This window comes from Oncorhynchus mykiss, chromosome 5 (genome assembly GCF_057628025.1).
Source record: "Oncorhynchus mykiss isolate SJ-2025 chromosome 5, ASM5762802v1, whole genome shotgun sequence".
Taxonomy (NCBI): Eukaryota; Metazoa; Chordata; class Actinopteri; order Salmoniformes; family Salmonidae; genus Oncorhynchus; species Oncorhynchus mykiss.
The window spans coordinates 43,242,770-43,269,522 of record NC_143026.1 but is presented as its reverse complement, the minus strand read 5'-3'; the positions used below and the strand labels follow the sequence as shown (position 1 = coordinate 43,269,522).

Below are 26,753 nucleotides of genomic sequence, written 5' to 3'. Positions count from 1 at the left end.
GCCCTGTGCAACTGGGTACTGGACATCATGACGGACCACCCCCAGGTGGTTAGGGTAGGTAACAACATTTCCACCCTGCTGATCCTCAACACTGGGGCCCCACAAGGGTGTGTTCTGAGCCCTCTCCTGAACTCCCTGTACACCCACGACTGCGTGGCCATGCACGCCTCCAACTCAATCATCAAGTTTGCAGACGACACAACAGTGGCAGGCTTGATTACCAACAACGACGAGACGGCCTACAGGGAGGTGAGGGCCCTCGGAGTGTGGTGTCAGGAAAATAACCTCACACTCAAAGTCAACAAAACAAAGGAGATGATCGTAGACTTCAGGAAACAGCAGAGGGAGCACACACCTATCCACATCGACGGGACAGTAGTGGAGAGGGTAGTAAGTTTTAAGTTCCTCGGCGTACACATCACGGACAAACTGAATTGGTCCACCCACACAAACAGCGTGGTGAAGAAGGCGCAGCAGCGCCTCTTCAACCTCAGGAGGATGAAGAAATTTGGCTTGTCACCTAAAGCACTCACAAACTTTTACAGATGCACAATCGAGAGTATCCTGTCGGGCTGTATCACCGCCTGGTACGGCACCTGCTCCGCCCACAATCGTAAGGCTCTCCAGAGGGTAGTGAGGTCTGCACAACGCATCACCGGGGGCAAACTACCTGCCCTCCAGGACACCTACACCACCCGATGTCACAGGAAGGCCATAAAGATCATCAAGGACAACAACCACCCGAGCCACTGCCTGTTCACCCCGCTATCATCCAGAAGATGAGGTCAGTACAGGTGCATCAAAGCAGGGACCGAGAGACTGAAAAACAGCTTCTATCTCAAGGCCATCAGACTGTTAAACAGCCACCACTAACATTGAGTGGCTGCTGCCAACACACTGACTCAACTCCAGCCACTTTAATAATGAAAAAATGTATGTAAAAAATGTATCACTAGCCACTTTAAACAATGCCACTTCATATAATGTTTACATACCCTACATTACTCATCTCATATGTATATACTGTACTCTATACCATCTACTGCATCTTGCCATCTTGATGTAATACATGTATCACTAGCCACTTTAAACAATGCCAGTTTTATATGTTTACATACCCTACATTACTCATCTCATATGTATATACTGTACTCGATACCATCTACTGCATCTTGCCTATGCCGTTCTGTACCATCACTCATTCATATATTTTTATGTACATATTCGTATTCATTCCGTTACATTGTGTGTATGAGGTAGTTGTTGTGGAATTGTTAGGTTAGATTACTCGTTGGTTTTAACTGTATTGTCGGAACTAGAAGCACAAGAATTTCGCTACACTCACATTAACATCTGCTAACCATGGGTATGTGACAAATAACATTTGTTTTGATTTGACCTACACATACTGACCAGCTCATGTTATAGACAGAAGTGTGCTACATGGCAGACCCATCGAAACGAATTTCTCGGCATGCCCAGCCCATCCATTATCTCAGCCAATCATGGCTAGCGGGAAAGTCCCTGTCTTTTTCCGTGGCTAAACCAACTAAATTTAGCTATTTAATTTGTATTTACAGATGGAATACAAGTTTGTTATTAAGGCACATGAAAGTTCACATGTTCCAGAATGCATTTCTGCCAAAAACAACACCTCTACTGTAAAGTAGTGATGCGCGACATATGCCTAGTTTCCTGAAACTCGTCACCTATATGCAGGTGAATACTGCGCACTCCAACCCATCAGGAAAAGTGTTGTCATAAAAAAAGATGCCAGACTGACAACATTGTTACTAGTTTTGGCCACTGGGAGTGACTCTTCAGTGTGAGACATGTTGGTCAATGAGCTTAATAGACAGACATAAACCTTTGTTCTATAGTTTCTTCAGAATATTTCATTTAAAAGAAGCCTTTACTTAAAAATGCTATTTGAAAACTTTAAGCAATGCAAATGTAGACACAATTGCAACAAAAATGTAACATAGTTACAAATTGCATTGCGGCTCAACAAGTAAATGCTACATTTGTTTCCAGTGCATTTCCTCTAAAGTTGGTATCTGTAAAAGTACAGGAATGCTTGTATCTGATATTATTTATCCAGCACCCGTGGCGCATTAACTGCATATTAATATGTGAATATCATTGAGAGGCGTGCAGGAGTGTTAATTAGTGAGTAGAGTTTGGAATCTAAAAGTCCTCCCTATTATGCATTTTGCTAATGGCATATTTATGGAACAAAGCTTGAGTTATAGCAGCGAACTCTTGTGCTTCGATCCCTACAGGGTTTACGGGGACATCAGCCTAATCACATCGCTGACCAAACCTCTGTCTCCACCTCACAAGATATTGTTTATTGATGCACCTTTCTTGTGGAAGCCGATGGGGCCCTAGACTAGGATTCATTTGTTTAATGTTGAGAAAAAATGAAGCCACTCTTTGGAGTGAGTTTCGATTTCCTGTGAGTAGCTCCTAAGAGTCTTAGCTATGGTTTGCGAGGACAATCCTTCATATCGTACTCAGTGAACTGCAGATAAGCGCTATAGAATGGCTGCTGAGGTTTTTTTTCCCCCATCTTGCTTTGCTGGCTGTTATCAGCTCATACACTGTGTGATAGCAATGGCTTTCATTCAGGTTCGTAGATCGTCCTCTGTCTGAGACTCCTTTAGTCCCGTGTGAACCTTTGACCTCGAATACGTTTCCAAAGTTTTGAAGCGTGTCGACGCACCCTTGAAGTGTAGAGTGTCTTGCGACTGCGGAAGAGAATAGCAGTCTCGGCTGGGTCTGTGGGGCGACGGGGGGACGGGGGTAGAATCACTGGAGTGAGGGTGGACTCGTAATGATCCATCTCATTGGTTTGAGATAAACATCCCCTGACAGCGCCTACCAACTCATCGCTCTCCTACACTGCACACACACACACACATCATGACTCAACACACATCATGACTCAGCGCTTTCCGCAGCAGAACTCCACTGATACAACCCTGGGTGACATTACTCGGCTCTCCGACACTGTACTGTCCTGTCCTCTGACTGATAATGCACCAGAGGAGAGGAGAGCTGGGTGGGGCAGAGAGGAGTAGCGAGACTGCATGTTGGTGGAAGAAGAGGTGGACTCTCCTTGCATCTCAATGTCTCTTTCACTCTCTCTCTCTCTCACTCCCCTCGCTCTCTTTCTCTGCATCTCTTTTCTCAACTCCTGACTGCCGTGTGCCGCAGTGAAATATTCATCTGCATTAAATATTCATCAACACGTTAAAAGATTTTAAAAAGTAATAATAGAGGTAAAAACCTCTCTCCTCAGGACCCGTCTGGTCGGTGTGTGAAGGATCGGAGCCAGAGGGCTGGACTGAGCTGTCCTTGTGACTGAGAGCTCTACGCTCTCTGCATGTTTAAAAACCTGAGAGGAATGACAGGAATTGATAGACTTTTACTGAATTAAATGAATTTTTAAAAGGACACGACTCACTCAAAGCATCAAGGTCTCGGTTCCTTGCCAGTTCCTGTGCTGTAATTAAAATGCAGTGTGTGAGTGTGTGTGTGCGTGCATGTGAGAGCACTGCTAAGTGTAGAATCTAGTAGAAACAAAGCACCGCATCTCCTTCTGTCACTCAAGAGTGCCTTTAGGGACATCAGCTGTGGTGCAAGGGACCTCTTTCCCTCATCTTATGACCTCCATAATGTGCTTCTGGCTGGCTGCAGAGCACCAGAGACCCAGAGTGCTACTATGGTTCCCGTGTTTTGGGTTCACATGTCTCTTTGTTGGCATCTCCCTCACTTCCTCTGTGCGGAGCCTGAGTCGGAGCAGGGCCTGGCAACCACATGAAATGCTTCTCTGTCAAGGCGGATTGCCCATAGGATGTGACAGCTGGGTATTGTAGCGGATTGATCCTGAGAAATATGGTCTTTCATAGACATCAGGGATGGCCACCTCCTTCATTAGGTTGGCTGTGTCACTTTCGCCTCCCGCTTCTCTGCTCCGTGGAATATACATTTCACAACTAAAGAGGGATGAGGGATGATGGGGGGGAAAGCTCGGTGCATACTCAGAGGGAGGGGAAGGGGAAGAGAGGGAGAAGAAGAGGAGAGGAAGCGAGAGTAAAGGAGAGGAGTGGAGTAGAGAAGAGATGAGGGGAAGGGAGGATAGCTGAAGGGAGACTACAGGAGGTGAGAGGAATGGGTACCGTGTGGATGGGTTACTTATCGGTTTGTTTTCCACCTTGATATCGGAATGAATTAGAATCAAATATTTCCCTAGGCCCTGACAAATCAAAAACCTGCTTTACAATACAGCAGCCTAAAACACTATATTCTTCATCCTCTAGTCTCGTAGGTTATGAATTTAACCAACCTCACAGACACTTACTGACCAAGATGAACTTTATGTGTGATTACATGTCTGGGAGGAAGGCTTCTCACCCGGTGCCAACCCTAAAGTCATTCATTAAACATTGACAACAATGACGGTGCCTGAAATGATGGTAAACGGTAGTGAAAGTCGTGGCAGAATAGGAAATCACATTAGGCTTCAACAAATGAGAGAGAGAATGTTTGTGTCTGCGCGCACGCGCATGCGTGCGAGAAAGGGAGAGCTAGAGGAAGAAAGTCAAGACCAGAAAGGCAGAGAGTAAAGCTCTGACTGATAGACTGGTGGTGGGCATTCTGCAGAACTAGATGTGTAGGCATCAGGTTTTTCTAAAAAGGGATTTGTCAGATTCTTCACACTGACCTTTCGCTAACTACCCTGTCAGGGATTTCCGACCCAGCGTGTCTGAGTTAGCAGCCTGTGGATGAAGCTGCTAATGGAGTAGATGGTGTGCGTATGTATGCGTGCATGTGTGTGCGCAACCGTGTGTGTGTGTGTGTGTGTGTGTGTGTGTGTGTGTGTGTGTGTGTGTGTGTGTGTGTGTGTGTGTGTGTGTGTGTGTGTGCAAAGGGCAGAGTCGGCTGTGCGCTGTGCTCCTAATGTAATCCATCTTTCCTTCGGAGGCATCCAGGCCATGAAGCAACAGGCAGCTCACAGGGAAGAGGTGAGAAAACACTGTAGGTTCACTTCCCATTCAGATGAATAACACAGGGATATAATGCTCAGCCAGCATGATCTGGCTGTTCACACACCGAGATACGCAACGCATTATAATTGAGTTACAGCATCTAAAGACACCTTCAATTGAACTTAATGGCATACAATAACGCACACTGTGACATATTATAATGGCACATGTTGTTATTGTATTAAACCAAGGATCCATAATCACATTAATATAATGGTGTATTTCATTGTAAAATTGCATTGTTGTACAGTATGTGTATGTATGTGAGTGCATTCGTTTATTTCTGAAAGTGCTTATGCTCCTTTGTGTGTGTGTGTTATTTGTGTGGGTGTGGGTATGTGAGTGTAGGTGGTGAAAGTCTGTTCACTGAGGGTGAGAGAGAGAGGGAGTGAGATATAGAGCCCTTTCCAGCTAGCACATTTGGTTCTTTGGAAGTTGTGGGAATGTACGTTTTTGGTTTCCCCATTGGTTCTGGGAACAAAGCCATGATAAAACAGAATTTTAAAAAAACATTCTGGGAACATGTTTCAATAAGACTTTTAATAACACCACTAGCTTAGCTGGGGTTAACTGTTTTTGAACTCCAAGCACAGATAGGACACCTGGAAATTAATTTGCTTGGGCATTAATCATGCATTAATTCTGTCATGGCGTCAGTGAAATTCAAATCTATAAACTTCTGTTCTCTATCCATGAAATTAGTCCACCAGGTTGGTGTGTCTATGTCTAAGTTCTTACAGTATGTCTGATATTTGTCTCAAACATTGTTCCCCCTGTTGCTGTCTTGGGTTGGACCAGGTTTCTCTTGAAAAATAGCTTTGATCCAAACCTGGATAAATAAAGGTTAAATATTTTTTTTGTTACTTATACAAAGCTGTTCATTTTTGTCTATTCAAACAGACCCCATTTCAAAGGAAACAAGCTCTCATTAAGATCAGGTGTGGCCAATGAGTGGGCGTGGCCAAAACCCTTAAACACACTACAAGATAGAAGAGAGTTTTGTTGATGCTGAAAACGGAAATTATATGTTTTTAAATAACATTCTTAGAACGTTCTTTGAATGTTACTAATGTTTTCTTGTGGTTTTTATGGACAGTTTTCTTAATGTTCTGAGAACATGACTTTAAAAAGAACCATTAGGAAACCTGTAGGAAATGTTATGCTGAAGTACTGAAATTCCCACCTAAGAAACACATGGTTCTGAGAATGTTATATGCTAGCTGGGTATCCTTGCACCATTCACAGAACATTGTGGGAAGGTTGTATGCAAAATAACCATAGGACAACAACGCTCTCACAAAGCTCTAAGAAACCTATGGTTCTCAGAACATTGTGTGGTAGCTGAGTTGTTTATGTTGTTTTTGGCAATAATCACCGATACTGCTCATGCCAATAGTGAGGTATGGTTCTCAGAACGTTGTGTGCTAACTGGGTTGTTTATGCTGTCTTTGGCAATAATCACAGATACTGCTCATGCCAATAGTGAGGTATTGTTCCTAGAACGTTGTGTGTTAGCTGGGTTGTTTATGCTGTCTTTGGCAATAATCACAGATACTGCTCATGCCAATAGTGAGGTATGGTTCTCAGAACGCTGTGTGCTAGCTGGGTTGTTTATGCTGTCTTTGGCAATAATCACAGATACTGCTCATGCCAATAGTGAGGTATGGTTCTCAGAACGCTGTGTGCTAGCTGGGTTGTTTATGCTGTCTTTGGCAATAATCACAGATACTGCTCATGCCAATAGTGAGGCCAGATGGTATCCATCCTTGTCATGCATGCCATCATGTCTTTGAAACAGTGAAGCGAGGGGAAAATCAAGAGTGGCGTCCAGAACAGGGATAAACTGCATAATGTGGCTGTGTCATATAAATACTAAATCACACTCATATTACACCCACAGCTAATTTAGCCTAGCTAAACCTCTTACATTAGCACAATCCCCAATCTGCTGCCTCTATAGGAAATAACTCATATCTTAATATAAGAGGATGAATAGGCTATTTGGATGCAATATGAGAAGCATGGGTCTACTAGTCGAATAAAGTCAAACAAATCATGTAAGCTCAATACAGATTTATTCCCTTCTAATTTACATACATGTCTGGAAATGTTACCAAGACTTTCGGTGAACAATTCAATAACTAAAAATAGATTTTGTGTGCTTGCTTCAGCCGTCTAAAAGTATTTTTATGATGGTGAGAGTCTGGCCACCGTGCTTCTACACCTGCATTGCTTGCTGTTTGGGATTTTAGGCTAGGTTTCTGTACAGCACTTTGAGATATCAGCTGATGTACAAAGCGCTATATAAATACATTTGATTTGATTTGATTTGGGAGAGGTATTAGGTGCTGAAAAGAATCTGAAGTCTAAATATAGTAAGAATAGGTCTGATTGCTTTCGGTAAATTATTCAAGTGTGATTTCATTTCACTCTTCCTTTTACAAATCAATATTGCCCCTTTTGGACTGTAGCCTACCTAGTTCTCAACATTCATTCCTCCCTTCCATCCCTTCGACAAAGCACCATTTTAAAAACACTGTGGTCACATTGATGTGCCCCTCAGCCGTCGGTGACTGCCGTCCGCTGTCAGTCGCCCGAGGATGTCAAATGTTGAGGAGCATTAAGTGTGTTCCTGCTCATTCCTCTCAACCTGTTCCCCATTTTCTGCATCTCTGCACACCGCTCAACTCCTCCTCCCCCCCCTTCCTCAACCCTATGTTTGCCCCTTCCCTTGGGATCATCTTAACCTTCACACTCCGAAAATGTAAAAAGGCTAAAAAAAAAAAAAACGAACAAAAAAAAGGAAGCTCCACATGGTAGCTAAGAGTGTGTTCATGTGTGAGTGAATAGGAGAGACAGAAGGAGAGATCCTAAGTGATATTTACCTCTCTTACCCATTCCTCCATACCACCAGTGAAGTGTCTGTCACACCTCTCCCCCTGAAATATCCTCTGTATCCATCCACCCATTCATCCATCCATCAGCCTCTTCCGCTCCAGAAGCTATCAGTCAATAGCTCAGCAGCGCAGCAGTTAGTCTCAGACATACACAAGGGCATCTTGCATCTATTCCACCGCATGTGTGTGCTTTAGTATGTTAGGAGAATCCCATGATGCTGCTGACTTAAAGCTGTATACTGAAAGTGCAGCCCCCCCTTGTCTTAGTTCTACTTACTAAATGTGCAGTTTGAAAGGTCATATTTAATGCCACTGTTGTCCAGCAGCACTTGATAACATACTGTTGGAGAGTCTAAACAAAAAGGATAACAACCCACAAAAATTGCAACCCTGCGGATGCGGTCTCCTTTAGTAAAAAAAAAAAGAAAAACAACAAAACAAGACAGACAGAAAGAGAGAGCGCGGGATGGAGGAGGAGAAGGAGATAGGCCAGGAGAGTTGGAGAGGGGGTGGGGGGGAACAGAGGGACAGAGGGAGGTACAGAGGGAGGTACAGAGGGAGAGACAGAGGGAGAGACAGAGGGAGAGTTGAAGGCCCTGAACCACTAGCACAATGGTTTTCTGAATAGATTGACTGTTCAGTTTAGTTTCTCACTAAAATAAAATTACATTTTCTTTTAGCATATTAAGTTCGGGTTCCTTGGAGAGAACTACAAAGATACACATTTACCAGCAACAAGATACTGTAAGAAATTATCCTCTCACTTGTATGGCAAATGCCGTAATAAGACAATAAGAGATGGCCATCCCTTGCTGTACTGTAACTGCTAGCTACTCCTAAATATGAATATAATATCAAATGTATGCCTTGAGACATGGGGAATCTCCCACCTGAGTCAAACAATTGCCTACGCGATGCCCCCTATCACCAAGCACAGATGGTGAGTATAACACTTTATGGCCTCTGTAATTTTACCATCTTTAATTTCATCTCCAATATATACAGTACATTCAGAAAGTGTTTCACACCCCTTGACTTGTTCCATATTTTGTTATGTTACAGCCAGAACTTAAAATTGATTCGATTTTTTTTTATTTTTTAAATTTAACACTGACCTACATACAATGTCAAAGTGGATTTATGTTTTTTCAAAATGTTTACAAAATCATCAAAAATGAAAAGCTGAAATGTCTTGTGTCAATAAGTATTCAACCCCTTTGTTATGGCAAGCCTAAATAAGTTCAGGACAAAATAAAATGCTTAACAAGTCACATAAAAAGTTTCATGGACTTACTCTGTGTGCAATAATAGTGTTCAAATTATTTTTTTTATGACGGCCTCATCTCTGTACCCCACACATACAATTATCAGTAAGCTCCCCGAGTCGAGCAGTGAATTTCAAACACAGATTCAACCACAAAGACCAGGGAGGTTTTCCAATGTCTCGCAAAGAATTCAGTTTCCGGAGAGGAAGGACACCGCTCAGGGATTTTTCACCATGAGGCAGATGGGGACATTAAAACAGTTGCAGAGTTTAATGGCTGTGACAGGAGAAAACAGAGTCTGGATCAACAACATTGTAGTTACACCACATAACTTACCTAATTGACAGTAAAAAGAAGGAAGCCTGTACGGAATACAAATATTCCAAAACATACATCCTGTTTGCAACAAGGCACTAAAATAATACTGCAAAAAATGTGGCAAAGCAATTCACTTTTTGTCCTGATTATAAAGTGTGATGTTTGGGGCAAATCCAATACATTACTGAGTACTACTATCCATATTGTCAAGCAGTGGTGGTTGCATCATGTTATGGGTATGCTTGTAATCGTTAAGGACTAGATAGTTTTTCAGGATAAAAAAAATGTACAGAATGGAGCTAAGCACAGGTAAAATCCTAGAGGAAAACCTGGTTCAGTCTGCTTTCCACCAGAGACTTGGAGATAGTTCACCTAAAACACAAGGCCAAATCTACAGTGGGGTTGCTTCCAAGAAAACAGTGAATATTCTTGAATGGCTGAGTTACAGTTTTTACTTAAATCTGCTTGAAAATCTATGGCAAGACCTGAAAATGGTTGTCTAGCAATGATCAACAAACAATTTGACAAAGCTTGAAGAATTTTGAAAAGAGTAATGGGCAAATGTTGCACAATCCAAGACTTACCCAGGAAAACTCACAGCTGTAATCGCTGCCAAAGGTTCTTCTACAAAGTATTGACTCAGGGGTGTGAACACTTATGTAAATTAGATTTTTCTGTATTTATTTTTCAATAAATGTGCAAATATTTCAAAAAACATGTTTTCACTTTGTCATTATGGGATATTGTGTTTTTTGAATTTGGAATAAGTCAAGGGGTATGAATACTTTCTGAAGGCACTGTAAAATACAGGTAAACACCAAAATAAACATAGTTATCTGTGATTATAAAGGGGAAATGCTGATGCCATTTTGCTATCCAATCCACCAGAGCCCATTTTCATAGGACAAAATCATGTTTCATCCCAGACGATCTGACATTCACCTTGGTTGTCCCTTAATATAGTTGTGTTCTTGTGTTTACAGTATACCGTAAGACCTTGGGGTTAGGACAACTAGTGCGTTTGTGACCAGAAAGTTGCTGATCCAAGTCCCTGGTGGGAAACGCTGTTGTGGTGCCCTTGAGCAAGGTCACTACTCATCACCTTAGTTGTTTTGTTTCAAAATACAGTACTACCCAGCTGTGGAAACAAGCAAAAGCGAGGTCAGGCCACTTAGTAGGAATGGAATGGTTTGCTGCTAAAACCTTTTCGTTATTGAGGAACATTCCCATTTGGGGGGGGGGGGGGGGGGGGGTCTCTTTGAGCCCATCTCTAGTCCCTATAGGTCTCTCCGGCTGTGGCTGTATTCACCTCAAATCCCCCTTCAAGAGAATCAAGAAAAATTCAGAAAACCGTCAAATATTGTCTTACACTATATGATAACATCTTATAGTATATTCAAAAACTTTTTTACATAATGATATCTTCAGAAATTCTCAAAAAGATCAAATTAAAGATTAAATGCATACACTGTATAGATGCATATCAGTGATACAATCCCATGTAAAGAATCACATACCAATAATTTTCTCTAAGATCTCACTATCAGAATCTAGACTCACTCTGCAGTGAAGTATAATTTGCAACACCACCGTTATTACTGAATTGTATGTACCCACACAGCTTTTCCGTAACCCTCAAGCTACCAACATATTATACATACAGAGATTACCAACTGGGGTCATTTTGACCCCAAGAAGAAACTATTGGAAAAAGCAACAATCATAGCAAAATATCATCTTATTTCTTATCGAAACATCATTATACATGTAATGAATGTTTTCTGATATAAAAATGACCAAAATAGACTTTTATTTTTGCTTAACGAAAATATGCACTTTTCCTTCATATCATGTGCAGCATTCTTCCAAAGTACAATCCACATTAGTACTAAGACACTTATTTACCATCATTTGATTAGTATCATTTAGTTTTCAGAATTTTGAAGTAAATATTAATTGTCATATTTATGTGGTTAAAAACAACTGCCATTTAAAGGGGCAGTATACAAACTTTTGAAATATACTAAATTGTATTGAAAAAAAGTGATTCAATTCACTTAAAAAGTGATCCTGGAAGACATTGACCAAAAAATATGTCTTTGTTTTCTTTATTAACCCCACAGCCAGCATTAGTTAGTGAAATAATGGGAGTCGTATAGGGGCTATGGGAGCATGCTTCAAAAAGCATGCCAAAATCTTCTATGTCACTTCAAAACTAAATGGTATAGCTCCCAAAATATCACAACAAGTTGCACATGTAGAATATTAGAGGATATTATAGGAATTTGGGTATTTGTATAACATTTCCAGTAGAATAAAAATGTTTAGAACAATTTGTATCTTCATCGGGTAGCTAGTTTCTGTATTACAGTTCTACCAAGTATTCATACCAAGTATTCATACTACTGACATACCTTCATGAGCTGTTTTGACTGAAACTATGTGTGTATCTTAGGTCATTTAGATGTTTTTACATGGTCATAGCTATTTATGAGCAGTTATAATGGCGCCGGAGGGAATTGCGGTTCCTGACCAATTGTGCAATTTTGTGTCTTTTTTGGCGCTGATCGTAACTTTTTTGTACATTATGTTTCTGCCATCGTTTCCTACGACCGAAAAGGGCTTCTCCACATCAGAACAATTAAGTCACTAACCTCCATTAGGACGAGAACTTCTACTTCAATGAGTCGGAGGCGAAAGACATATTGATTATTGCGGACCATGCCCAAATCCCCAATACTCGAAGAAGGAGGAGATGGTGCTATAGAGGCTGGCTTGCTGGATACCTGACAAGACTACGTCGGAGAGTGTATAAATTGCCTCTAACCTCCCTTCTATGCAATCACTGGAGAATAAACTGGATGAGCTTCCGTTCGAGACTATCCTATCAATGTGATCTGAAGAACTGTAATATCCTACGTTTCTCAAAGTCGTGGCTGAATAAGGTAAATATAAATCTAGCAGTTTTTTCTATACATTGGCAGCACAAAATGGTTGCGTCGGGGAAGCTCAGAGGAGGGGGTGTGTCTCTTTGTTAACAACTGGTGCGCAATCTCTACTATTAAGGAAGTCTCAAGGTTCTACTGGCCTGATGACAAACTGTAGATCACACTATTTGCCAAGAGAGTTTTCATCTATATTTTTTGTAGTTGTCTAATTACCACCACAAACCAATGCTGGCACTAAGACCACACTGAACGAGCTGTATAGGGCCATAAGCAAACAAGAAAATGCTCTCCCAGAGGCGGCGCTCCTAGTGGCCGGCGACTTTAATGCAGGAAAACTGAAATCCTTTTTACTTAATTTCTACTCTGTCACCTTTACTCCACACACAGAGATGCATACAAAGCTCTCCCCATGCCCTCCATTTTGTAAATCTGATCATAACATGCTGACCAGACCCCACATGCGCATGCGTCTGCGTGCACCATGGCGCGCATGTCGATTTTGTCCCCCCACACTAGACGCGATCAGGATACGCAGGTTGATATATCAAAACAAACTCAGAACCAATTATATTAATTTGGGGACTGGTCAAAAAGCATTAAACATTTATGGTAATTTAGCTAACTAGCTTGCTGTTGCTAACTAATTTGTCCTGGGATATAAACATTGGGTTGTTATTTTACCTGAAATGCACAAGGTCCTCTACTCTGACAATTAATACACAGATAAAACGGTAAACCAAATTAGTTTCTCGTCATCTCTCCTCCTTCTTTAAGGCTTCTTTTTCTTCTTTGGACTTGATATGGCGGTTGGCAACCAACTTTATGGTGCATTACTACAAGCGAGTGTGGACCTCACTTCATCTTTCAATCAACCAAGTGAATATATGCTCCTAAAAACCAATGAGGAGATGGCACGTGAGTATATGCTCAAAAAAAACAATGAGGAGATTTGAGAGGCAGGACTTGCAGCGCGTTGAGCGTCACATATAGAACCAAGTTCTATTTTAGCGCCCGTCTACGCAGATGCTCGCTGACGCACACGAGCAGTGTGGGTGCAATGTTTGACTAACATGAATGTGTACATTTATTTTGTAACGCTTGCACAAGCGACGCGAGCAGTGTGGTCAGCATGTAACTCTATCCTCCTAATTCCTGCTTACAAGCAAATACTCAAACAGGAAGTACGCGCTCAATATGGAAATGGTCCGATGAAGCGGATGCTAAGCTACAGGACTGTTTCGCTAGCACAGACTGGAATATGTTCTGGGGTTTACCACATCAGTCACCAGCTTCATTAATAAGTGCATTGACGACATTGTCTCCACGGTGACCGTACGTACATATCCCAACCAGAAGCCATGGATTTCGGGCAACATCCGCACTGAGCTAAAGGCTAGAGCTACAACTTAATGAGCGGGACACTAATCCAGACGCTTATACGAAATACTGCTACGCCCGCTTATGAACCATCAAACAGGTAAAGTGTCAATACAGGACCAAGGTCGAATCCTACTACACCGGCTCTGATGCTCGTCGGATGTGGCAGGGCTTGCAAACTTGAAAAGAAAAGGAGAGCCGCACACTCCAGGAGCTCAGATGCAATAATTTTATAACCAACGTTTCAACATCCAAGCTTTCGTCTTCAGGGTATATTGACAAGCACTGCGGGTCACTAGTGTATATGGTTTGAAAGGACACACAAAGATGTCTGTAATCAGGGCTGGCTGTGACTTGGTTGATTTACAGAAATAAATAGAACATATAAAAAGCGTGAATGGATAACATACGATCATAGACACAATTTGGCTATACAGGCCTAGAAACATTATTTACAATGGATAGCAAAAACACAACAATCACAAGAATGGCTTCAGATCAAACTTTAAGTTTAGACCGAAGGGAGCAAGGGTCTTTAAATAAGAAATCCAGGCGGCCTCTCATTTTAACAATAAATTGTCACGGTCACCCTCTCCTCACGCTTAGTTTTGCCCACATAATTTTTACCAAGGAAGGGTTATCAGATAAATAACTGACTTAGTGGAGCATGTGATAACACCTTTGATTTGGATCTGTTTCCTTGTTTGGGGGTGTTTTGAATGATCTACATTTGTAAGTGCCAGGGCATTTAGCGTAGCCATTACACTTGTAGTCTCCATCTGGTGGAGACACAAGAAGAGGTTGTGCGGGAGTATTTTGGGTTGGTAAATCAGAGTTTACCAAGGGCTTGCAAACTACCATGGATTACAAAGGGAAACCCGGCCGCGAGCTGTCCAGTGATGCAAGCCCAGACAAGCTAAATACCTTCTATGCGTGCTTCGAGACTAGCAACACTGAACTATGCATGAGGGCACCAGCTGTTCCGGACGACTGTGTGATCACGCTCTCCGTAGCCAATAAAACCTTTAAACAGGTTAGCATTCACAAGGCCGCAGGGCCAGATGGATTACTAGGATGTGTACTCAGCGCATGCGCTGACCAGCTGGCAAGTGTCTTCACTGACATTCTCAACCTCTCCCTGACCCAGTCTGTAATACCTACATGTTTTATGCAGACCACCATATTCCCTGTTCCCAAGGTAACCTGCCGAAATGATTGTCGCCCTGCAGCACTCACAGCCATAATTATGAATTGCTTTGAAAGGCTGGTCATAACACACAACACCATCATCGCAGACACCCTGGACCCACTACAATTCCGATTCCGCCCCAACAGATCCACAGATGACGCAATTTCAATTGCACTTCACACTGCCCTCTCCCACTTAGACAAGAGGGGAAATAACTATGTGAGAATGCTGTTCATAAATGTCAGTTCAGCGTTCAACACCAGACTCCCCTCCAAGCTTATCACCAAGCTTGGGTATTCCCTCTGCAACTGGATCCTGGACTTCCTGAAGGGCCACCCCAGGTGGTGACGGTAGACAACAACATCTCCTCCACACTGACCCTCAACACGGGGGCCCCTAAGGGGTGCGTGCTTAGTCCCCTCCTGTACTCCCTGTTCACCATAACTGTGTGGCCACGCACGACTACAACACCATCATCAAGTTTGCTGCTGACATGATGGTGGTAGGCCTGATCACTGAAGCGATGAGACAGCCTATAGGGAGGAGGTCAGAGACTTGGCAGTGTGGTGCAAGGTCAACAATCTCTCCCTCAATGTCAGTAAGACCAAGGAGCTGATTGTGGACTACAGGAGAATGAGGAAAGAACACGCCTCCATCCACATCGACGGCGCTGTAGTGGAGCAGGTCGAGAGCTTCAAGTTCCTTGGCATCCACATCACTAAGGACTTAACATGGTCCATAGACACAGTGGTGAAGAGGGCACAACAGTGCCTGAAAATATTTGGCATGGGCTCTCAGATCAAAAAGTTCTACAGCTGCGCCATCGAGAGCATCTTGACTGTCTGCTTCAGCACTTTGTATGGCAAATGCACCATCTTCAACCGCAAAGCGCTACAGAGGGTGGTGCGGACGGCCCAGTACATCACTGCCATCCAGGACCTCTATATCAGGTGTTGCAAACGTTACCAGAGCATCAGTTCTTGGACTAACAGGGGTGAGGAGGGGGTGCGAGGGGATTGCTGTGGATTTATTTAAGATACTCTTTGAAGAGGTAGGGTTTCAGATGTTTTCAGACAATGGGCAGGGACTCTGCTGTCCTAGCTTCAGGGGGAAGCTGATTCCACCATTGGGGTGCCAGGACAGAGAAGAGCTTGGACTGGGCAGAGCTGGACCTGACCTCCTGTCGACATCCAAGCTGAGATAACTGCCAGGCAGGAGAAAAGTAGTTGAGCGTCATCCGCATTGCAATGATAAGTGAGACCGTGTGAGGATGTGATAGACCATTGTAGTTCTAGTGAGGAGCAATGCATTTTGAAGACATCATGAATTAATCAAACAGGCCTGGTTGCCGGGTTGCCGCTCACACAGAGACAGAACCGACAGGGACACATGTATAACATAATGCGACCAGCAAAACAAATCACACTGTTTACACAACCTATGGTAGCCTGACACCACTATCACACCAGGGGAAAGGGGGTGCCAAGTCAGTTGCACAATTTAATTCATTCAACCAAACTGTATCTTCCGCATTTAACCCAACCCCTCTGAATCAGAGAGGTGAGGGGGGCTTGCTCCTGTTTCTAGTTTTCCCAGTTTTGACCATTCTGCCTGCCCTGACCCTGCCTGCCGTTCTGTGTCACACCACACTGGATTTTTGACCTCTGCCTGCCCTGACCCTGAGACTGCCTGCCATTATGTACCTCGAATTTGGGTCTTGTCTAAAACATGACACAACTATTTAATTTCCAAAATGAAATGAACATACCAGCAATTACTTCCGATCGCAAATATATTTTATCACGTTCATCACACTAACCAGTGATCTAAAGTTTAAATTCAACAACGTTACACAGTCATTATTTTCAAAGACCATTGTAAGTATTTCGCCTCTATGGGCTATTTATTGCCTACCTCCCTACTCTTCTACATTTGCACACACTGTACATAGATTTTTCTTTATTTTTTTCTAATGTATTATTGACCGTATGTTTGTTTATGTGTAACTCTGTGTTGTTGTTTTTGTCGCACTGCTTTGCTTTATCTTGACCAGGTCACAGTTGTAAATGAGAATTTGTTCTCAACTGGCCTACCTGGTTAAATAAAGGTGAAAAAGAAAGAAATAAAGAAAGAATTAGCTTTTGCAAGCAAGCTGCAACAAAAAAAACAGTGCCACTCACCAAACGGCGATAATTTGTTTGAAAGAAGTTTGAAAGTTAATCTTAAAAAGGGTGATATTAAAAAATGATCAACAACATCCACATTGAAGTTAATAACAGCTGCGGAAGCCACCGTCACCATTGTCACACTACTACAACACAAGCTAGCTAACATTACAAGCGTTAGCGTGGGAAAAGTACTGCTTGCACCACTGATTATTTGCTCTCGTGCTCTCACACGTGACTTATTTTGAATGGTTCCATCCATTGCAAGTCAAAATGTGATTGGTTCATTCCACTGTCACTGCACAATTCTGATTTAATATAATTAAATGGTAAAGACCTTCTTTCCAGCTTCTGGAGGGCTAACCAATGGCTGAGCTAGCTAGGTTTTTCTATCCAGAGACCACAAGAGAAGAAGAAAAAATGATTAGACATTAACCCTTCTCTTTCCAACACAAACTGAAGAGATGAAATCAAAATATCATTCAAATGATTGTAAAGATGAAATAGAAATGTGAACTAAATGTTATTTAGAAAATATATATTTTTATATACAGTTGAAGTTTACATACACTTAGGTTGGAGGTATTAAAACTATTTTTTCAACCACTCCACAAATTTTGTTAACAAACTATAGTTATGGAAAGTTTGTGCATGATACAAGTAATTTTTCCAACAATTGTTTACAGACAGATTATTTCACTTATAATTCACTGTATCACAATTCCAGTGGGTCAGAAGATAACATACACTAAGTTATGATTCCAAAAAATAATGTAATGGCTTTAGAAGCTTCTGATTGGCTAATTGACATCATTTGTGTCAATTGGAGGTGTACCTGTGGATGTATTTCAGGGCCTACCGTCAAACTCAGTGCCTCTTTACTTGACATCATGGGAAAATCAAAAGAAATCAGCCAAGACCACCACAAGTCTGGTTCATCCTTGGGAGTAATTTCCAAACCCCTGAAGATACCACGTTCATCTGTACAAACAATATTACGCAAGTATAAACACCATGGGACCACGCAGCCATTATACCGCTCAGGAAGGAGACGTGTTCTGTCTCCTAGAGATGAACGTACTTTGTTGTCCTCACTTTTATTCCATAGGCTTTTATCTGCACTATGCAACTGTTGCAAGAGCACATTTTTCACTGGCTGTCCACTGGTTTCAAAAACAACGATCGATAGGCAGTTTAAACTTCTTGAATGCAACCATTATTGGGTTCAAATACACATTTAGACTTGTGAACAGCCATCCACAACAAACGCAACCCTTAAGGCGCAAATAGCTAAATGAGAGAGCAGCTGTATGATTCACATCAATGTGCTATGTAGATATCAATAATACGTGATATCCGTATCGCAGTAGACTACACCACTGTCATCCTTACCTCCAAGCGTTTATTTAAATTGGATAATCTTTGGATGCCGACAGCAGTCGCACAATTGGAAGACATCGCTTGGACTGTAGCCTACAAAAGCCTATTCCTGCTCTTTTCCCGCGATCCATCAAACACATTTGGTGTGTGTCATCATATTGGTCTCTGACTTCTGGTCAGACACGCTCAGGTCGAACAAACTTAAACTTACACCTTGTTTCAATGCAGATTTGAATGTAATTGAGAAAACAAAGTGTCAAAGATTTTATTTTGCAAACCTTCTTTCAGAATTTAAAAGTAATTCTCGAATGAGAAGTTTTTCAAAAGTATCGGTAATCTGATTACAATATTTTTGCTGGTAACGTAACAGATAAAAGTGGCCGTTTTTTAAAATAATTTACATGTAACAGATTGCATGTAAACGGATCACATGTCATCCTTTACTCCCCAAACCTGCCCACTGGGAACTGGTACTCCCTGTATATAGCTCAGTGGCGGTCGGTGCCATTTAAAATGTGGGATGCCGTTTTTTTTATTTTATGAGCATGGCCTTATTGCTATTACAGCATATTGGATGACTGTCATTCACATTCCATTCACCCAGCTCAATGTAACATCGATAGGTTTAGGATACTACATGAAACTCTAATTTTCCCTGTACCCATCATGAGGTTGCTACAACCTAATCTATGAATGAAAGTTTACAACGTAGGTTAGGTCAAAAGAAACATTTGAGTAATCAAGGTGACAGACAGTGACACATTCAATACCACCTTGCACACTCTTGCCTGCATCTACCCGATCTAGGGTGTAATCTTTAGTCCAACAGTTGCAAACAAGAGTTTCTATTGGACAAATTCAGGTATGTTTATCCCTGTTTTGTTCCGTTTGCTTCCGTTTAAGAAACATTTTTCAACAGGGCTTCCACCATTTTAATGTAGTCAACTGGATGGGACTTCCAAATTCATTGGCTGATCCCTCCTGGTGACCCGGTTAGAGTCATGTCCCACTGGGTCATCAGGAGGGATCAGCCAATCGTGAAGAAGAAAACGGATTACTTCTTATTGGTCTTATTGGAGATAGCATGGGCAGAACCATTGAGGCTATCACAGGCACTTTAATGGCACAGGTACAAAGATGAGTCCTCTATCTATCTCTATGGGAAAAGGCTGTCATATCCAGGATGGAATGTCATGCACTCCAATCCTCCTGCACGTGTCCATAACCTGTAATACATTACATAAATGGAAGGGACTTCCTCACCCACTGGAGACAGAGCCTCACCCAAAGAGCTGTGCATGTCAGTGTGTGGTTAGACAGACAAATCCTTATATTTGTCCAAATGGACAAATGCCATTCTAGTTCTGGTTAGACACCTGAAGTTGTACTCTACAAACTTCTACACACAACGTATTATTATTTATTAGCTACGTCTAGGCTGTATAAGCACATCAATATGATATTTACAGCATAACATTTGTGTCATTGTAATCTCAACACACTCATTGATTGTCGTTGTTAAATGTATCTACACTCAAGCTAGGCGATATTTGTGCAATGTCCACATGTAGCCTACACCTGTTGTAGAGATATTAGTAGTTCTGGGATTTGTCCCCCGGGAAAGATCTAACAGCAGACATAAGGAGAGATGAGACAAAACTAGCCAGTTATAGAATATTGTGTTGTAGCACAGCTGAGCTGAGTCAAGACCGGCATTCAAGACCACTCTTGTTTGCCTTCAGTCATGGCCGCTGAGCATTGATGAAAAACAAGACCAAATCAGGAAGTGCAGTCGCCCTTTAATATTATGACCAGAGAAACCTGGATTTGCCTTAGAAATACTTTTCAGAGAATATGTGTTGATTCGGAGTGTATTGCAGGTCAATCAATTATTTATTACAATTGGCAGACTTTATATACCATCAGTAGATTTTTATGTGCACAGAAATAAGGTAATTTAGTTTTTTTTACAAAGTCATAAGATACTGTACGTGGTATAGCAAAGTACAATCTTAGGTGAGTACATGGGGCGCTATATACAGTGGCTTGCGAAAGTATTCACCCCCTTGGCATTTTTTTCTATTTTGTTACCTTACAACCTGGAATTAAAATTGATTTGTTGTATCATTTGATTTACACAACATGCCTACCACTTTGGAGATGCAAAATGTGTTTTATTGTGAAACAAACAAGAAAGTAGACCAAAAAAATGAAAACTTTAATAGCTATTCACCCCCCCCCCAATTACAGCTGCACGTCTCTTGGGGTATGTCTCTATAAGCTTGGCACATCTAGCCAGTGGGATTTTTGCCCATTCTTCAAGGCAAAACTGCTCCAGCTCCTTCAAGTTGGATGGGTTCCGCTGGTGTACAGCAGTCTTTAAGTCATACCAGAATCTCAATTGGATTGAGGTCTGGGCTTAAACTAGACCATTCCAAGACATTTCAATGTTTCCCTTTAAACGCCTCGAGTATTGCTTTAGCAGTATGCTTAGGGTCATTGTCCTGCTGGAAGGTGAACCTCCTTCCCAGTCTCAAATCTCTTGAAGACTGAAACAGGTTTCCCTCAAGAATTTCCCTGTATGTAGCCATATCCATCATTCCTTCAATTCTGACCAGTTTCCCAGTCCCTGCTGATGAAAAACATCCCCACAGCATAATGCTGCCACCACCATGCTTCACTGTGGGGATGATCTTCTCAGGGTGATGAGAGGTGTTGGGTTTGCGCCAGACATAACATTTCCCTTGATGGCCAAAAAGCTAAATTTTAGTCTCATCTGACCAGAGTACCTTCTTCCATATGTTTGAGGAGTCTCCCACATGCCTTTTGGCGAACACCAAACGTGTTAGCTCATTTTTTTCTTAAGCAATGTATTTTTTCTGACAAACTCTTACATAAAGCCCAGTTCTGTGGAGTGTACGGCTTAAAGTGGTCCTATGGACCTTCAGGGTCATCTTTGGTCTCTTTTTTGCCTCTCTGATTGATGCCCTCCTTGCCTGGTCTGTGGGTTTTGGTGGGTGACACCCTCTTTGCAGGTTTGTTTTTGTGCCATATTCTTTCCATTTTTTAATAATGGATGTAATGGTGCACTGTGGGATGTTCAAAGTTTCAGATTTTTTTAAATAATCCAACCCTGATGTGTACTTCTCCACAACTTTGTCCCTGACCTGTTTGGAGATCTCCTTGGTCTTCATGGTGCTGCTTGCTTGGTGGTGCCCCTTGCTTAGTTGTGTTGCAGACTCTGGGGCCTTTCAGAACAGGTGTATGTATACTGAGATCATGTGATAGATCATGTGACACTTAAATAAAGTCCACCTGTGTGCAATGTAACTAATTATGTGACTATTATGATTATGGTTGCACCAGATCTTATGTAGGGGCTTCATAGCAAAGGGGGTGAATACATATGCAAAGTGGGTGAATACATATGCAAAGGGGTGAATACATATGCAAAGGGGCTGAAAACATATGCAAAGAGGGTGAATACATATGCAAAGGAATTGAATAAATATGCAAAGGGTGTGAATACATATGCAAAGAGGGTGAATACATATGCAAAGGGCGTGAATACATATGCAAAGGGAGTGAATACATATGCAAAGGTGGTGAATACATATGCAAAGGTGGTGAATACATATGCAAAGGTGGTAAATACATATGCAAAGGTGGTGAATACATATGCAAAGGGGGTGAATACATATGCAAAGGGAGTGAATACATATGCAAAGGGAGTGAATACATATGCAAAGGTGGTGAATACATATGCAAAGGTGGTGAATACATATGCAAAGAGGGTGAATACATATGCAAAGGGCGTGAATACATATGCAAAGGGCGTGAATACATATGCAAAGGGAGTGAATACATATGCAAAGGGGGTGAATACATATGCAAAGGGGGTGAATACATATGCATGCACCAATTTTCCTTTTTACATTTTATTGAATTTTTTGAAACAAGTAATTTTTTTCATTTCACCTCACCAGTTTGGACTATTTTGTGTATGCCCATTACATGAAATCCAAATAAAAACCCATTTAAATTACAGGTTGTAATGCAATAGGCAAAATGCCAAGGGGGATGAATACTTTTGCAAGGCACTGTATCTCTGCAGATGAGCTGTCTATCTGATCACAATCACTGATACTGGTCCCCCTCCACCTTCTGGCTGTATATGGATAACTTGTAATTATGTTTCCATAAAAAAACATAAATTACTATCATATTTTTTGGAATCTATCAAATTACTATAGGCCGAAATAGGTGTTTTTGCTGCGGTCAAAATGACCCAAAAAAGGACTCACTAAACTAAGTCCACACAAAACAATAATTTAGATTTGTTAAGAACAAGTTGATTGACAGTCATGAAAAAAAATTAAGAATTGAATAAACCACATTTGGGCTAAGATCAAAATTATGCCTCTTGTCTCATATTGACCCCAGTCTGTAGCTTGAGGGTTAAAACATATTTTAGGAGAGCACATCAGTAGCACAGCAAATGGGTAGGAGTGTGTGTGTGTGCTTGCATGCACGGTGTGTGTGTGTGTGTGTGTTGTGTTGTGTTGTGTTTGGTGCCACAGCACAGTAGTCACTAAGTAGGCTTCTTGATGCTCGATGCTAGCTGAGATAATTAAGGTTGAGGGCGGACAGCTCCCTCCAGTGCCTGTCGAGCATTGATCACGCTGGGGCCACAGACTGGGGCTTTTCATTTACACAGCAGGAACATAGGACATCTCACTGGGGAACTCTGGTGGGGTGCTGTCTTGGGATAGTGGTGGCGTGTACAGAGGGGCATGTTTGTGTGTGTGTGTGTGTGTTGGGATGGGGCAGGCTACTCAGCTAGTGTTTGAGGCTGTCTCGCCACTATTTAAGCGCTGCTGGAGTTGGTCTGTGTTTTTATCTGAAGCTTTTAGCAGTCAGTCACACAGCAGTCCCCTATGCTTCCATGGATAGACTCTTTACATTCTAGAGCGAAAAGAGGTTTGGTTTTGAAGTGACTTTTCCCCACCTTCTGTACAGTAGAATACCTTCTTCTACAGTAGTATACAGTGGGGATGGATGAAATCCTCTTTGAGATACTCTGTCTGTACTGTTGCCTGCCTTTTGTCCATTACTCTACCTGCCTGTGTCTGTCTGAGTGCCTAAATTCCTGAGTGTTCTTGTGCGTTTGAATAACTGAAGTGGCTGGTGAGCGAGCGACTATATGTGTGTGTGTGTGTGTGTGTGTGTGTGTGTGTGTGGGAGGCTAAGCCGGATGTCTAGTATGAATTGAGAAGAATATGAAGCTCCTGATACATCTCATTGTTCTGCTGTTGAAGCTCAGGGTCCTGCTGTTGTGTCTCGCCCTCTGCATCTCTCTATCCCACTCATTCGCTCTCTCTCTCTCTCTCCTCCCACTGAAAGAGGGAGGAGTGATGCTGTGATGAGAAACTCCACCTAACTAGGACTCTCACTGCATAATCAGAAAGAACAGCAAGCAGCAAAGTAAAAAATATTAAATATACTTGCAGGGGGAGGCACAATTCAGTTCACTGAACGTGTAGCTGCAGGTAAATATGATCCTTATAGGCTTTTCTTTATCTATGATGTGTTTATTTATTAATGCCTCACCTGAATAGCTTATAGACTGTGGAGGGGGTGCATCAGCGTTTAAACCTGACTCTACTCCTACATACTAGGCCCTAAAGCTATACAGTCACCACCGAATCAGCATCTTAGCTGCCTTTTATTTTTCTTCCATTTTCTCTTGATTTTTCTACCCCCTCTTTTGGTTTATTCACACTATGGAGCCAAGCTGAACCAAGCCGAGCCAGGCTGTACTGTGCTGACTTACTTACTCATCCACCATAGTTGTTGGAACCAAGCAGGAAAGGACAATGGATGTGTTCGTAAATTGCCTCCAGAGTGCGCTCTGGACTGTTCATAGACTCAGAGCATTGTCAGATTGTCTGTTCATAAATTCAGAGCTTTTCACTCTCAGAGCGGTCAGACCACACACTGGACGCTCTGGGTGAAGAGTAGGGTTGATCCTAGCATTCTGATCTCACAATGGCAGTCAAGCACCGACGCTAACTGGCTAAAGCTGGCTAGCTTGGTAGCTACATCCAGACATACAGTAAATGAGAGAAGACTTTACTCTGAACATTTGACTTACCTTAGCAGAGCTGGTTCGACTGTTTTCATGTTATCTAGAGGGCCAGTGACTTTAACTGTTTTACTGGCAAGAATTGAATTGAGTTTTTTTATGTTTACTGAAACCTGTCATAACAACCAGGTGTAGGTTGTTTGTACATGCATCAATTATTCTGAGCTCTGGGACTCTCAAACCAGAGCTCAGTAATATCGGAGTAGATTGCAAGAGTGAATTTATGAACACAACCAATGTGAAAAGAAAATATCCAAGCCAGTATGGTACAGTTCAGGTTGACATGATAGTGAGAGGCGGGTATTTGTGACTTAATCATTCTGTCTCTTCTCTGCAGTGTGGAGCATGACTTCCGGCTGCAGGAGGGGGCAGTAACCCGCACGTGGCGGGTAGGAGACCCTCCAGAGGGCTCCCCCCTAGCTGCTGTGACCCCCCAGCCCACCACGCCACACCGCCAGGACTCACCCCTGCCGGTGACACCGGCACGCCCCCCTCACAGCGGCAAGAAGAGCCGGAAGAAGTGCTTTTGGTTCTTGTGAATTTTAAAAAGGGGAAGAGTAGGGAAGGACACCATGAATTAGGACACTCCTTCTAAAGACTGCAGAGGACTGAGTGGTAGTGTGTGGAGTGTGGGGCCCAGATATGGAAGGAGAGAGAAAGATAAAAACGGACGCTCAAAACAAGTGTTAGAAGATGCAGCAAACAAGAGGGAAAATGAAAAAAAAATGAAAAAAAGTGAGGTATAAAAGAGATATTAAAGACGTATGACGGCAGTTAAAGGACCTGGAAGACCCCTAGTGTGGTGATGAATGGAATCTGTTTGGATCCTGACGTGTTTGAACTGTAAAGAGTGGAGAGTGGAACATGCATGTGTTGTCGTAAGCGCCGAAATGCCTCTTCAGCACCTGAGATCAGTTGTTCGTGCGGGGAGGGATGCACTGTAAAATGTGCTGAAGTCTTCTGAAAAACTTGACCTACCTGGTAGGGGCAATTATAGAAATGAAAGTGTAGAAGATGAAAAGGAAAAAGATAAGGAGAAAAGAAAGGATAGGGAAGTGACTAAGTATAAAAGGCTAGGGAGTCAAAACGAGAGGAAAAGAAAGAGTGTACAGAGAGAAGAGAGGAAGGATCCATCCTCATCACTAATGGACAAATGAGGGTCAGAACACCAGCTTTTATATCCAGAGATGTTTCAGCCAATCAATTATTATGATGACCCTTATTTAAAACTTTTAATAGAATTGATCATTCAAAAACTACACACACAAGGTCAGGCTGAGAAATGCACCACAAGAAAAAGTGAGGGTAAAAAAAAAGATTAAAGTGTACATAAAACAGAGTGATCTACTGCTTGAATTGCTATATTTCAGATACGGATTACTGGTCTATAAACTATTTTACCACAATTTGTTTGCTTTATGTCCTTTATGCTCTCATTGACTTTTAACAGGATGAACACAAGTATATAGCACCTATAGCACTAGTACTTACTTTATTGCAAGTCGCAATGGAAAAGTATGCGCTGGGTGGCATATATTATGAGTGAATAATCACTTGAACTTTAGTAAGACTGTGGTTGTGACACAATGGTGTTTCAACGAACAACTGTTCTGCATGCCAATACATCTATTGGGATGAAACGCCTGTTGACCTCAAGCGATGCAGGACCCGAAACATTATGCAACCCAACACAAGAAGATGCAGAAGCAGTGCATCATGGTCCCCCAGATGGCTTTGCAAACCCACTTGTCCTGTACGCTCCGGGGCTCGTCTCACAAAATTAAGCCACAGCTGCTTGACGACTGCAAACGACCAAAAACACAGAAGATTCCTCGTTAGTGATGGTCTTCTCATCGTGACATATACAATATATATATATATTGTATATACAGTGGGGCAAAAAAGTATTTAGTCAGCCACCAATTGTGCAAGTTCTCCCACTTAAAAAGATGAGAGAGGCCTGTAATTTTCATCATCACTTCAACTATGACAGACAAAATGAGAAAAGAAAATCC

At 42.1% G+C, this 26,753-nt stretch overlaps 1 protein-coding gene across 1 annotated transcript in view; it reads left to right on the top strand.

Moving 5' to 3' along the window:
* Positions 1-26,144, top strand: part of LOC110523888 (uncharacterized) — a 48,971-nt gene extending 22,827 nt beyond the window's left edge. Inside the window, exon 4 of the mRNA XM_021603003.3 lies at positions 25,076-26,144. Coding sequence (XP_021458678.3) covers positions 25,076-25,277 — 202 coding nt within the window. The 3' untranslated portion in view covers positions 25,278-26,144. The remainder of the gene's footprint in view (positions 1-25,075) is intronic.
* Positions 26,145-26,753: the final 609 nt, after the last annotated feature.